A 15,894-nucleotide genomic window follows, 5' to 3' on the forward strand; every position below is an offset into this window, starting at 1 on the left:
TAGACACATTCTGAACAGATAAGTAGATGAAACAGCTTTGTCTGAAAAAACCTTATACAGTATTTGTCTACATAAACATCCTGAGGTAATTTAAAACCTGAAGATGATTAAAAATCAATTTTAAAAATTAAGTAATTTGCTCAGAGGTGATGGGATCTGTGTTGCAATTCAGAATTCCATCTATAAACTGCTACAGTGATAATTATTCCTCTCCTCTTCATCTGTTGTGTCTGTCCTGACTGAATACCTTTCAGGGCAGGGACAATCTCACTGCACTTTCAACAGGTCCAAGAGATGCTGTATTACCAAAACAAGAAGCAATACTATCATAGTTAGTTGGAAAATATTGCTCTGCAACATCTCCTTATTTTTGGAGCTCCAGCTTCAGTACAGAAGGACCCAGGCATTTCCAACCAGCATCTGCTGCTCTGTGGACTGCCAGCCCCAGTGTGACCTCAAATGGATCTGCTTGTCCCAATTATTGCTAAAAAGTCTTGGCAGAATATTATCAGCAAGCCAGTAAGGAACCACCTTTCCCTGTCTCATTTCTTCCATCATGAGCAGCAGTAGGAATATCTGATTGTCACTTGTAAACAATAGGTACAGTATTAATGCAAACAGATGTTAATTATTTTTATAAGTCTCTGACAGTTGCTGAGGCACAGAAAACAATTTTTGAGGGGTTATTTGCAACAAAGCACTGAGGGAGAAGTACTGCAAACTACAATATTTGGAGGTAAAATGTACTTTGACAGTGATACTTGAAATTCAGCTCCTATATCTACCCTTGCATTCCTATTAAAAAACAGTCACAGCATGATCATTTGTATGTATATATGGATTATTTTTTTCTCCCTACAACACAAAAAGCCTTGTTCTCCCTTAACTTTAAGTTGACTTGGCACCTCATTAGATCTGCCATTAACCTCTAAGCAGTGATGGCTTGTTTGGGATGCATTACTGTTAAGCTTGTGGAAACAGTACCTCTCTTTTATTAACAGGGGTCCCATAAAACCCTTCATTTTTAAGCAGTTTGGCAACATTCTGGCATGCACAGTGCCCTTTAGGAACTTAAACATTAACACGTGCCTGTTTTATGTTGCTAATAGGAGCTGGAGGCACAGAGAAAGAATGCAAAGCTATTTCTTAACTACAGGTTTTCAGTTTTAGTGATAAGGCAACACTTGTCACCCTGTTTTCAGTGCCAAACTCTGCTTTACAACTGGATATCTCTGTCAGCTTCTTCTCATAACACATCAAGTATTATTAAAGAACCTTATTTTGTATAATTTAATATTTTTACCAAGTTTTGTCACTTTTGTTTCTGCACTTTGCATCTGAATCTCAGCAAGACTGTGAGAAGAATCCCAGTATCCCCAGCCACTTTGCTGCTGTTTAAGGAAAATTTTCTCCTATTTGTAAGGACAAGCCTGTGAGCTACAGTTTTCCTCTGCAGCAGGATGTGTGCCTGCAGAGGAACATCTCCCCTCTGCCTTAAATACCACCAACTCCTGGCTGTGCAGATGGAAAGACCCACACCTGCAGGCACTATATCTTCTTGGGATGAGTCCCCAGAATTCATGGCTTTACAGCATCCAACAGGAATTTTTACTGAAGTCTGTAAGATTACTCTCCTAAAAGCCCACATCCAAATACAAGCATGTAGATCCAGGGAAGGTAAGAAGCTGGAAGAGAGCATTCTGACCCAGGCCCAGATCTAACCCATGGTATAGGGTGGAAACATATAGCACAGTGCCAAGAGAAAAAAACCCCACGGTACTGAGAGCAACAGAAAACTCATTGTGGAAACACAAATCCCATAAGCTCCTAAGTCCCCTAATAAAACTATTGTGTACCACTTTTGATACTCCTAGCACCACCTCTCAGCATCTTTTTTTTTTTTTTTTTTTAATATTCCCATCCTTTACCTGCTCAATTTCTATACAGTTTTTCAAAAGACCTCTCTCCTGCTGTGTCCTGATAAAACACTGGCAACTCTGGGATCCTGACCTTCAGAACAATTACATATACAACCAAGCAAATAACTCACTTCATGTTCCAGTAACCAAGCCCAAAAGTACATGCCAAGGAGACAAGTATCAACCCTATTATTGGGATAGCTTATACATTGAAATAGAGAGTGTAATGCAAGATCTCAGTTAAAAATGTTTCCTTTATATATACTTTACAGCTAGAATATTTGCATTTGATATTGCAAATTCAATATTTGAATTTGATTAGACTCTTTAATACTTTCAATTAATCCACAGCTATATTTCCCTGTGAATAAATGAACACTCCCACCTGATCTTCTTCCCATGCACAGGTTTACCCAGCTTTATGCAGGGTTTCCACATCATAAAGCATTGCAAAGCTGAAATAAGGAGTTCTGCAACAGCCATAACAAAAAGCATCTGAATGTACTTCCTGGCTCATTTAGGAGTAACTCCTAATGTCAGTCCCTCACTAAAGCATGGGATTCTTCCTCAACCCTGGGGCAGACTTCTTGGAAAGATTACTCTAGAGGTGAGGTTCTGGCCCTGCTGAATTCACTGGCCAATTCACAGCTCCCCTGAATTTCAGTAGGACTCAGACTTCCCCCATCACCAGCAGCAGGCAAACTCACTTTCCCTCACAGCATTTTCCAGTTAGAGTTTTATGCCAGCAGAATTGTTTCCAGCCTGGCTTGTCTGCCTGTGCTTGTAGCTCATCCTTTCTGTGTGTGTACTTTCACCACACAGCCACGTGCTCCTGCATATGGAAAATTAACCCCCTTGAACATACACACACATCTTACCCTCACACCCTGCTGAGGGGAAAATTACTGAAGCCAACATTTAAAGGAAAATCATGGCTTCAGATGGAAATAACAGAAAGGTAGCCTTGAAACAGTTAATCTGCAGATGACTAAAAGCAGTTCACCTTCATCAGAGATCAGATTTCCAGCTACTGCAGAGGCTGAGCGCTCTGGGGGCCTATGCTTGGCATGCAGCATTCTCAAGGACAGCTGGATTTCTGGCATCTCTGGAGAAGCTGGAAATTGTAATTGCCATCACAATGAGCTCCTGTGCCCCGGACTGAGAGGCAGAGAGTGCCCCTCTGAGTGTCTGCTCACACTCACAGTGTGCACGAGTGGGGAGGAGGGGGAGGCTGCACAAAAGGAGGTCTACAATCACAGGGGTCATGTCCTTAACTCCTACAATCACAGGGGTCATGTCCTTAATTCCTACAATCACAGGGTCATGTCCTTAACTCCTACAATCACAGGGTCATGTCCTTAACTCCTACAATCACACGGTCATGTTAACTCCTACAATCACAGGGGTCATGTCCTTAACTCCTACAATCACAGGGTCATGTCCTTAACTCCTACAATCACACGGTCATGTTAACTCCTACAATCACAGGGGTCATGTCCTTAACTCCTACAATCACAGGGTCATGTTAACTCCTACAATCACAGGGGTCATGTTAACTCCTACAATCACAGGGGTCATGTTAACTCCTACAATCACAGGGGTCATGTCCATAATTCCTACGATCACAGGGGTCATGTTAACTCCTACAATCACAGGGGCCATGTCCATCACTCCTACAATCACAGGGGTTATGTCACCCCTTGTCCCCCACCTCCTGCAGTTTGACATGATAGAGTGAAAACCTGTTTGAGCTGCAGTAGAGCACAGAGCCAGGCAGTGCTCACAGACCCCTCATGGCAGCTGGAAAGGAGGATGTGCAAGGAAATGACAGCAAAAGAGGATGAGGAAAAATGTCTCACTGCTGCCATAAAGGATTTCATTTGATCCAAAACCTGCCCTTTCAACTGAGATCCAGGATTAACTCTTGTATTTCCCAGGTGGAATGTCTGTGGACTGTGGAGTGTCTGGATGCAACTACTGCTAGCAGCAATGACTTTTCAGAATTTCAGGAGCATCTACATGGTCTGTTGAAGACCTGGGTCAAACACGGGGCTGGGCAGGAGCATGATGTGTACAAGGAATTAAAAATATTTTAAAATATTAATAAATAATATTTAAATAAATAAAATATTGAAACATATTTAACCAGTCATCCACATAGTCACATAAGGCAAGCACAAAAGGAGGCTGAGGGCAAATGCACCTGAGGCAAATGCACAATTCCTCAGCTGAGAAACTGTGTGTCACAGAGTGTGTCTGTAGCCTCAAGGGCTCTGTGAAAGCCACCGTGGGCCAAGAAAAGAACCAAAAAGCTTCAGTCTAGAACCTTTCTATGCCTGAAGCCAATAGTGGAAACCAAGAAAAGGTAAATCTTCTCTCACCTTCTTCACCTGACTAGCTAGCTAGCTGTACTTCCCACCTAGACATACTTGAGGAAACAAAGAAAGCATCTAGGCCTATCCATATCTCTGTGGGGTTTCAGCTGAACAGGAGAAAGAATTCTCTAGTCAGCTACATGATTTTTTTGTCTTCGATCCTCTGAACTGAAGATAAGTTTGATATTGATATCCTCTAGCTGAGGGCTCGTCTTTACTGTAAGACAGGCATACAATTTAGAAAAAGCTGTTTCTGCAGCACATCTGAGTGATTTATTCATTTAGTTCATTAGGCTGGACATAAATAAAAGATGTGGGTGTCAATCCCCTACATGCAGCTTTAATTTGCTTGCTCCATGCCTGGTGGAGGTCACTGTCACTCACCACCTCTGCACTTGGTGTGACAAATGTCCTCCCACACTCCAAGTGCTGCCACTGCAGGCAGCAGCAACTGCAGCGAGCACAGACCCAGCCAGGAAGCCTCTAGATCTTAATTATAAAACCATAAAGGAAACCAACTGCCTCTGAAGCTCTCTTACTAGGAAACAAATGAGAATGGGAAATTTATTTCCAGCCATAAATCCCAAAGCCTTCAGTTTAATTTTTCCCAAGTTAACTTTCTCACCTAGCTAAGCAGCACTGCCTTCTATTATTAGCTTCTGGCCCAATATCAGCTGACCACCATCAGTCAAACTGTCTTCATCTCAATGAGCTCAGGGACTCCCAAGGAACTCTGTGTATGCTGACTTGTGCTTGCAGCCTCTAATTATAGTCTAACAGATAATGGAGCATTTAAACTCAGGGAGGACAGATTAAACTTGTAAGTGGATCAAAATCCTGGACACAACCACAGCTCATAGGATGACTTCCTGGAAACATCAAGCTTGGAGGAAAGGCCCTCATCAACTCTCTGTTTCTCCATGACAAGTTTTTTAAGGATATGTTTTCAGCCTCAAAGACTGCTGTACTTTCCAACTGCAGCATGTCTCTAGAATTTAGTACATTGTCAGCTGAGTATCTGGGCTGATGTTAAACCATCTGACCACACCAATGGCTACTGGACTTATCACACCATCATAACAGCCAAACAAATTGAGGCTGAGAAGGGGAAATTGCTTTCCCAAGTGAAACTGTAAGTCCCTGTTCTACTATCAAGTAGCCTCTCAGCTGCACATTTGCCTATTTTCCTCACCACAATATTCTCTCCTCTCCATAAAACTCAGAACCATCACATATTCAGTTCCAGGCTCAGGGTGAGGAGCAGGATTGAGCTCCCTGCTGGTGCCCATGTGTCTTGCTGGTGCAGGCAGAGCACTTGGACTCTGAATTCAAACTCCAGCCCCCTTTTGGGCACCTGCCAGAGCAGAAACTCTGCCCTGCAACTTAAACCCACGGCCATGCTGAGGGGAAAATCCTTTAGACTCTGTAATACACAATATACACCCAGAAACATGTGGAGAAATGGGGTAAACCTTCATTGATAGATCTGCACAAGGCCTCCTGTGCAGCCTGGCTCTGCCCTGCTCCAGGCTACTTTGCAGATTCCAGCTTGTGTTGCTGTAGCAGACACAGACCTACTGCAGTGACAAAGCTAGGGACAAACACAGGGAGCAAAGGGAAAGGGCCAGCTGGGAATGGGTGGAGAAAGCCTGGAAAACAAACTCTGCCGTGGCTCCCTCAAGAAAAACCCCAAATAATGGCTGTGCTTTTGGATGGTGGCCAATCCATCATCTCCTGATGGGAGGTGCTTGGCCAGAGCAGCAGAGCTGACATCAGGCATTATATCATGACAGTCATTACTGCTCCATTAGCAGGGCTCCAGGCTGCTGAAATGACAGCCCAGGAGCCAAAAATTATTTTCCTTACTCCTTCAGCATAACGTTTAGCAGAATTTCAGGAGCTGGTAGAGCCCTTTTAGACTCCCATTCTGCCAGCATCAGAAGATTTCACCAGATCTATGGGCAGTGCCACTAACACCCACAGCAGCAATTCTGTGGACACTGAAGTGACCCAAGTACTCCCTCTGCACACAAACTGCTTCTGTCCAAAGCCTTTCCATTTTCCAGAGCCTTTCTAAAAGGAATGCTGGCTTTTACTTACAGATATAAGGACTTGCCCAGGAAGAAGTAATTGCTGACAAAAAGCACACCTACAAAGCCAAGGGTGTGACACATATAATGGCACCTTCCCACTAACCTCCTCTTCCCATTCACTACCAACATTGGCAGACCCTTTTTTACAAAGAATTAACCCCACCATGTTCACTGTGGCATTTAGCCACCTATATACCTTTCAAAATCTGACATAAGTGCTTTTAACCAACAGCCACTATTCATAACACTCTTTTTACTGAAGTGCAACTGATGCATTTTGCTTTCAGATGCACATTTGTTTATTTCCTCATAAAATGAGTAAACAGTGTTCAGTTTTATCAGGATAGCTATACTGACTAAAGCCTTGAAGTGACAATGAGTAAAACACATTTTTTTTACTCTAACATACATTTCAGTGAAAGATATTTAGGTTATCTCCTCATATTTTAAATTTTGGCTTAAATGCTTTAAATGTTTATGTCTTTTTTGGGACAAGCAGGAGTAGTCACATTAAGGCCATAAATAATGCTTAGGTCATTCTCTTTGAAAGTGCATTTTTTTAGGAGCTAAACAACTGGTTTGGGAGGTAAGGATGGCAAGAAACCTCTGTATAACTGGATTAGCAATTATTTCACAAGAATGAAATTTAATTATCTTCATCAATGCAGTACAGGAAAGGATTACAAATCACTGCACATATATCAAAACCAGCACTGACAGAAAACATAATTTCTCCTTATTGCCACTTGTATTAATTAATGATGAAGTCTATTTTTTTTTATTGTGATTAAAAACAATCTAAGGGCTATTTTTAACCTCAAGAACTAAAAACAACTTTAATTTTTCTCTCATCTTGCAGCTACTGGGTCAAAGACTCAGGAGAAAGTATTAATTTAAAGAGAAACCTTCCCTACTGTAACTCTACAGCCAAAAATCTCCAGAATTCCCAAAAGGCTCTTTATTTCTGAGCCATTTATCAGATGTTTTGATGCAAACACTGGGGGGAAGTATGGTCCAGTGAACCAAACTGACCTGAGCTGAGCTGTGGAACCTCACACAAGCAACTTTGCCTTTTGTCAAGGACCTTATGTTTTCTTTGCTTTGAGGTTAATCAGTATCAGAGGAGGAGCTATTGCTACTATTTCTCTATCAGATCAGGGGTCAGATCCTGATCTGGCACAAATTTCTTAGTCCCACACAGTGATAACAATTCCCTCACTCTTAGGCTGGAATCTGTGTCATTGACTGACCACTGACACCCAGTTCACTGGATCTCACCTCTCCTCTTGGGGCAGCTCTATTATTAGCAAGATTCTTTGTCCATTAAGAAAAGATATCTAATACTTGTTATCCCTTTAGTGCAATTAATTCCTTTTAAACAGTGCCAAAACTGCCATTTTTTTTAATTATTTGTGCAAAATGATTACTGAATGCAACAGAACCACAGAATGACAAAATCATCAAGGTTGGAAATTATCTAACCAACCTAAATGTGTAGTGCTCTGTAAAAAACACAGGAAATCCCTTCCTCTACACAGCCTTCCTTCAACTGCCTAAGAACTCAGACATGAAACAGCTGTCTGGGGCACCTAAATCCATAGCTGCACATTCCTGTTCATTTCTAGGTGGAAGAATAGACTATATAATGGGAGAACCTTCTCCTTGTGGCTTACAGTCTCATTAATGTTTAGAAATCAGGCCTACACACAGAACAGGTCAGCAAGACTTAAAAGCCATATGCAATTTTCAAGTTCACAAGAGGGACCTACAAAAAGAGTGTGAATTTCTATGACTTATCAAAAATTGTCACTGAGTAAGATATGGAGATTCATGGTGTCAGTAAGCCTTGATCTTGACAAAGAGCTCAAAACTGAGTGCAAAGCCTCTGTGATCATAGACCATTCATGGAAATTACCATCTTGACCTCTTATCCATGGCATTTCAGATTAGTAAAGCAAAAGGGCTTTTAAATCCAGCATATTTTAATTTTCCCCTTCTCCCTGTTATGCTTTGCAGCTGCTGCCAGCTCCCAGAGTCTTGGAACACCAAAGTGGGGGGAAACTGAGCTGAATTTCTGTTCCTGTGGCTTCTACACCAATACAGACCTGCATGCATGGTAAGATCCTCCCCTGCAACTCCTGTTCTCTCTTCCATGGCTTTTCTGCCACAGAAAGATAACATATCTGGCCCATGAGACAGAAGAGTTTTAGTCTTACACTGACAGAAAAACAAATTCTTAGAAAACATAGAAAACTCCAAGTATCTTGGGGCACATGCAGTGGAAAACCCAGCCCCACCAGGCGCTGTGTACAAGCCTTCTTCTGCTATTTAAATATAAAGAAAGAAAAGTGGCAAGAATTTCCCTTTACAACCTCTGTGGGCTACAGAAAGATACCACCCATGCCAAAATCCAAAGACATTGCTCATGTTTTACTTACATCCATAAACTCCACATTGGCTTTCGGACCAGTGGTCTCATTAAGGATCTTGATGGCCACAGGAATCTTTACTGTTTCTCCCTCAGGGACCCAGATCCCCTAGAAAAAGAAAAAAGAAGACTAAGAAGACAATAATCAGAAAAAAACTTGATCCAGAGTTACAGTTCTTTTTGACACATTCTGTCATGTTATGCAGATCTGTTATGGGACTCAGAACAGAGAATATACAAAATTACAAAATAAAAGAATTCCATAAAACTGCTTCTAACATCAAAACTAAACTCTGATGTAAAATGAAACATTTTGTATCAGTGAACATCCTTGATTGTCTTGTCTACAACAGGGTTTCTAAAGAGTAATGGCAGCATGGACGTGATGCACATTTTCTAGTGACTCAGATACAATTCTGATACTGATTTGGATATAATTAAACAAAAAATCTGGATTTTCTGTCTGGATTCTGATGATCAAATTTGAAGCCATCAGTAAACTCTCAAAACTGATTATCACCAGATCATAACATCATGAAGGAACAGAAAACCCTGAGAATAACATACTTAGAATGAAGCATTTAGGGGCTGTTTGTCTAATTACTTAATACCTGAGAATCAAAAACTTAGGTGGCTAAATAGGAAATTTAAAATTAAAATTCACAAACTGTCTTGGGCTACTTTTCCATCATTCTTGACTATTGCTGTGTTCTTGTCAATCTCATGACACATTCTAAGTACATTCAAACTCGTAATTCATAAATCTATTCCCATGACCTGGTAGCTACAGCGACCTGGTCTGTGCTTCCTTCTTTTCCTCCCCTCTTTGAGGACACATGCAGGTGCTCTGATCTACCACCTGCTGCTCCCAAAGGATTGGGGAATTGGTTTGACGTGCCCACTAAGCCCCACTTCATGCCTTTGAGATCTGGACATGGCCAACAGGTCTTAAAAAAAAAAATACTTCTTTAACTGAAGTACTTTCTCCTTTGTAGGTTCCACCCTCACATCCCTGTTGTTCAAGTATGCTCTGAAGTAACTCATCTTTTTTTTTTAAGTGGAAGAAACAAGAAGTGCGACAGTTTAGGTGGTGGCATTGCTTTTACTAGGTATTATTGCTGGTGCAAGACCCATGTAACACTTGTGAAATGACAGAAAGCATTTATTCATCTTTCCAAAAAATGGAATATGATAAAAGATGCTCTTAGGTAAGAGCAGAAGGGCAAACCTTGGTGCTGCACTTTGCCAGCAGAACAATCCAGCTTGTGTAGCCCTCTTGCACGTAAAAATGACTGGGGCTGACATGTCTTTGCTCACCAAGAAAGAATATTTGCAATTTGAACTCGATCCTGAGGATGTGTTCTTTGCACACAATTCCAGCGTCCTTTCTCTCCCGGGGCTCAGGAACCACCCCTGGGACAGGCTGTGTCGAAATCTGTGGTATTGATGATTCTGAGATTGTAAAAAGTCTCTGTCTTTCTGCCCCGTTGACAAAGAAGTCATAATTTGTCTGTGCTGGTTTTCAAGGTTGTTTATTCTGTTTATCTCTAACATGTTCTGCTGCCCTGCCGCAGGTCTGTCCTGCAGGGCAGCGTGTGGGGCTCTGCCCTCAGTGGGATGTTACAAACATTACACACCAGAAACTACCTGTGCTGTATTTACAATAACGTGCCAATATCTGTCACCTACGTTGAACAGTGTGTCCCCAGCCTAAACCAATAGAAAAATGCCAACACAAACATGGAGGGCATGAAGAAGAAGAAAAAGGACAAGACACACCCAATTTCCTCCATCTTGTCCCCTTTGAACCCCTAATCTAGAATCCTAAAATTTGACTTTTGCACCCGTGCCACACTTAATTATTACTCATATCAAACACTCAGAGCTTGTAATTCATCCTGTAAGATTGAAAACTCTTTTCCATGGGCAGAGATCACAGACAGTGTCTCTGGGGGCTCTGTACAGGGGGGTTCCTGGCCCCCTGTCAGGGTCCCATAGCAGCCAGAGGGAAGCTCTGGATTCCCACAAGGCTGCTGTGCTGCAATGCACAAGTTGTCTGCTGCAGAGGTGAAAGAGGGAACTCAGGGCTGTGTGGGGAAGGCTCTCACCTTGTACACTGTTCCAAAGGCTCCAGAGCCCAGCACCTTGACTCTCTTCAGCTCTGTCTCCTTCAGGATGCGGAGCTGGGCTTGGTTGGGCGCCGTGCCGCTCGGGGTCAGGGGTTCCACCAGCTGCAGGGAAAACCCAACAGTCCCAAACATTGCTGAGCAAGGAGACCCATCAGGAGTTTGTGCTGAGAGCAACCAACCCAAGGAAATACTGGAACCAGACACTGGTGGGGATCTATTGACCCTTGCCCTGTCACTCTTGGGAGGGTTTTTCATCTTCAAAAGCAAACGAGCAACACCACGAAACCAAGAGACCTGATAAAGCAAGTCCTCACTCAAATGCAGTAATTTCCACCAGAAACTGCGTGATGGAGTTATGAACTGCATATTGAATTGGTGTCAGAGTAACACATCCAAGGACTTCTGAAAATGGAGGCAGTATAAATATTTTCTACATGACAGAAATATAGCATTTATTATCAGTGTACCACATCCTATTTTTGCCCATTTTAGTGTCTTTTAAGTTGGCCATATTTCTTTTTAATGGCCTGGACTAAACGGCTCATCACATTCTTATTCTGTTTTGAGGAAGGGACGATTTTCTGAAATTCTGTTTTACCACGTAGGAAGACAGCTTTAGGGAGAAAACACCTTAGAGCAGTCAACTAATTTATAACAGCCACTAATTTACTGCAATTAAACAATTTGCTCAAGATGTCCCAAGAAACTTTGAAAATGAGCCACAATGGCACATTCAGATAAAAATGCTCATAGATCTCATACCATCTCTGCCAGAAAAACAATGCTTCTTTAAAAATAAATTTAAAATACACATAGAGCACAATACTCAATACAATGAAAAACATTTTGTTCCTTTAAAGGATGAGGAAAATAATTCAGAGCTTCTCCTACTCCAATTGGTTTGAAAACAATGCAGCACTTCAAAGCTGCCTGTTTACAAGGCTAAATGCACCATGCTCTGCAGTTTGAGATCTACTTCTATAGCTCTTTGGGCACCATGAACTACTTAATTAGTTGACCAGACTAATTAGTTTTGTTCAGGTAAAAATACCAGTATCTGGCAATTAACGGGGAAGAAAACATAACAAATCCAAACAGCAACAAGTTGAGTGATTTCTCTTTCCTCTGTCCTACTTTAGATGTTCAGTATCTATACCATGAAAAAAAAGGTTTGCTTTAAAAGAAAATTAAGCAAACTGGCAGCACACTTCTGTATTTTCAGTTTGTGAAGGATGAAAAGAGGTTCTGCGCCACAGTCATGGCAGGGAGAAGAGGGGATGTGTTGTGGGGGTCTAAAACCAGGCTTATAGGGTTTTATAGAGAATGATCTACAGAAAGAGTAAGTCCTGTTACAGCCTCCAGCTAGAAAGAGAGACTTCAACTAAAGCTAATTGCTTGTGTGTTCATTTCAGGATGCTCCTGATTTAATCTTCAGTTTCTCACCCAAGGCAGCAGCTTCCCCACATGTTCAGTAGGAGGCCCTGGTCCCTCAGGACTATTGCCAGCCACAGCTTTTATCTGACCAAATGAAAAATGAAATCTGGATTTCAAAGCCAATGCAAGGGAGAACCACCTGCTTAAAATAATTTATGCTTAAGTATGGGCTGATACAGTGGCAAGATTTATTCATGTAAAGGCACTGAGTATTGTTAAGCTTTCTATACAGCTGAACAGTGTTTAACAAGCAACACAAATTCTAGCCAAACAGGAAGATACTTGTGCAAACAGACTGGGGATGCATAAATCATTTACTCCCAGGCTCTAGAGCGGAGTTGAGTGGGAGCAGAATCCTTGGAACAGAAGAGAAAACAGCACTGTTAATAATGCCTTATCAAAGAGTCACTAGCTAACAGCATTTCCAAGCTTTATTATCTCACAAAGGTGCAGTCTAATTTAAAAATACCATCATTTGCAAAGTGTCTCAAGTATAGGACTGAGGAGATGACAGTAATCACCACTGCAGTAGCTGACAGATATACATTTAATGTTACATTTAAACATACTTCCTAGATTGCCCCTTTCACTAATGACACTTCAAAGAGCAGGATGGAGCTGTCACAGCACTCTGCTATAGCTCTGCTACATGTTCTTGCCAGCAGAACAGTGAACTTCAGTTGGTTAAGCTCTGTGGAGTATCTCGGCTTAATAAAATACATGATTATTACTGATCATTACTACAGCCTTTGACAAAATCTGCACTACAAAATCTGAAACTACAAAATCTGGACTACAAAGGTATTGTAGGCACTAGGAACAACAGTAAGTTACAACATCTGCCTTTAAGCATGAAGTTTGTAGCAGAGCTTGCTGAAGGAACTTACTTTAGCCTTAAAAGCCAACCTAAAAATGGCCAGAATGAAACCCTGTAATAGTTAACCATGAGAGCTGCTAAATGTATTGAAGAACTGGAACAGAAGTTCAGTGAAGAGCAGGATGTGAGCTAAAAAATCTGGTGGGACACACCTTCTAGTGACCATAGGGAACTTTTTCTGGTCTTCAGAAGCCACGAATCCACAACTGTACAGAAAACCAGCACCTTGAAACAACTTTGTTCTTTTCACCAGGTTAGTCTGCACAGGTAAGCAGAAGGACTTCTACAGGTAAGGGAAGAGCTAAACATCTCTAATATAGGAGCAGAGCAGCCTTCATTTCCCTCCAGACAGGCTGTGAGAGGCAGCCCGGGCTCACCTCAGTCTCCAGGAACCTTCTCAGTGCTCTCTTCTTCTTGATGCTTTTGCGCCGAACGTACACGGCGAACGTCAGGCCCATGATGACGATGATGAAGAGGCCACCAATGACTCCTGCAGCAATCAGGGGGGTTCTGGCAATCAGAATCAGAGACTTTACTTCCTCAGCTAGGGGTGAGAGACCAAAGAATGCTTGGGTATATAAAACACAGTCACGTGGAATGCTCATTAACTGCCTCATGAATTCCAGCCCAGATGGGAAGTCAGGGCAAACACATTGACACATGGTAGGAATTTGCTTGTTTTTAACCATTATGCCAATTCCATTTTTTGTTTACAAACCCCCATGCACATGTGAGGAGTTGTGTGGACAAGGAAACACAACATGCACTTTGATGGCAAATGCAAATCTGCAATGGCAAAATGAGGACACAGGAATCTGCAGGTTCCTGCAAGAGATCTGCCTGTGCTGGCTTTGGTTCCACCCCTATCAACTCATGGGCTCCTGCATTCAGAGGAAAACAAGCCCATGAAAAATCCCAAGATTAAAAACACAATGTGTTCCTGAGTATGGAGGATGTGAGAGGGAACTTCCCAGGCAAGATATGGAGATCATCTACACAGGCAATGGAGAAATCAGGCTCCCTCCAGAGAAGAACTCAAAGCAGTACCTTAAATTAGGCATTTTCACAGCATACCAACAACTTACCACACTCAGAACGTTTAACATCCCTCCAACAGTGGCTGGAGAGTTGCTGAAAAGATGGGTAAAACCACAGCATGACAACTGCAGAGTACAATGGTGCTGAAACCATTGCCTGGTAAGCCCAGGAAATAGATTAACTGTTTTCAGGATTGTGGAAACGTCACTGCTGTGCTCTAAAACCCTCCTTCAGTTTCATTTGAATGATGATGAAAGGTACATTACAGCCCATTAATAAAAATGTACCACACAGCTATGGAAAATTTTAGTCTCCCTCAGAAATATGGAATTGTTTTATACAACCCTTTCTTTATTCTTGTTTTTACAATCTTTCCTGAAGCAGTGCCATCTCACCTGGTATGGTGCATGAAGGTGTGTCTACATTACCTCTGAGAAAGCCTCATACTCCCACATCCAGTATTTAAATGTATTTATATCCATGCTTTCCCAGGGCAAACACATTAGCACAAAGGCCTATTGCAGTTCACAGACTTTATGATGGAAATTTGCAAATAAAGGAAGGGGAATATTGTCTGGCTGGGAAATGGGTTGTGGTTTTTGGGGAACATGAGTTCAGTACCACCTCCTCCTCCTTAAAGCACATTGCCCTTTCTCACCCCAGTGGTTACTCTGTGATTTTGAGTGCAGAGCTTAAAGAATCTGGCATATCCATCCCAAACAATGCTGCTCTTTATTTACATCTCTTTCTACATTGCAAGAAACTCTATAAAAGGCAATTATGAAAAACACTGGCCACCAAAAGCCTCCTGTGGAGTTTGTACTGCCTAATGCTCTTGAGCAGAGGAATTTTTAAAATTCATTTTTATGCTGTATGAGCAGTCATATAATTTTTAACAAACACCACCAAACCAAAGAGTGACTAAACAGGCAGGAGAACTCTCAGCTTTAAAGTGCATATTAACAGCTAGCATAACAGTTGTCAAAGTAAGTAATTGAAGTTTTATAGTACTGTGTACTTTAAAAGTACTCCAAATAATATTTACATGATAGTCTATAATAAAGAAATGGTTCTAGAGGGGATATAATAAGTAATGAAGAAAATAAAATGAAATTTGTAGCCCTTCTATTGTTACAGAGTACAAGGGGGTTCGAAATGGATCTTTATGATTCCTCATGTGAACTCTCACTGACTTTGAAAGAATGTCCTCAATTTTAGTAGGCAATTGAAAAAAAGGAAATAATTTTCAATGACTTCACCAAACAAGCGTTTTAGTTGCTAATGTGAAATATGCTATATTACACCTGAATTTTCAGGAGGTACCACCTAAACATATTATCAGGCAAGCTTAAAAAGGAAGCATGAAAGGGATAGTACAATGTGCAATAAACTAATACATTTAAATGCTAAACAAATCAGTGAAATACAGAAAAAAACTGTATTTTCCACTCAAACGGCGATCAGCTGCCTTGACTCCCAAATCCACTACCCTTGCATGAAATCCTGTAAATCACAAACGCTTGGATGTGGTCACATACCCAGCAGCTTCTCCTCTCTCTGCTGCTGAGCTAAGCCCCAAAGTCAACAGCCCTGTGGTTTAT

General features: G+C 41.6%; 1 protein-coding gene across 4 annotated transcripts in view; it reads right to left on the bottom strand.

Annotated features, from left to right (window-relative positions):
* ERBB4 (erb-b2 receptor tyrosine kinase 4) overlaps nt 1–15,894 on the bottom strand; it is a 587,866-nt gene that overhangs the window by 107,803 nt on the left and 464,169 nt on the right. For all 4 annotated transcript variants that reach the window (XM_041717639.2, XM_030278010.4, XM_041717640.2 and 1 more), the window contains exons 17-19: nt 13,633–13,765; nt 10,924–11,046; nt 8,826–8,924 (exon numbers count right to left, since the gene is read on the bottom strand). In XM_041717639.2, the coding sequence (XP_041573573.2) occupies nt 8,826–8,924; nt 10,924–11,046; nt 13,633–13,765 (355 nt within the window). The remainder of the gene's footprint in view (nt 1–8,825; nt 8,925–10,923; nt 11,047–13,632; nt 13,766–15,894) is intronic.

Source organism: Taeniopygia guttata, chromosome 7, assembly GCF_048771995.1.
Source record: "Taeniopygia guttata chromosome 7, bTaeGut7.mat, whole genome shotgun sequence".
Lineage (NCBI taxonomy): Eukaryota > Metazoa > Chordata > Aves > Passeriformes > Estrildidae > Taeniopygia > Taeniopygia guttata.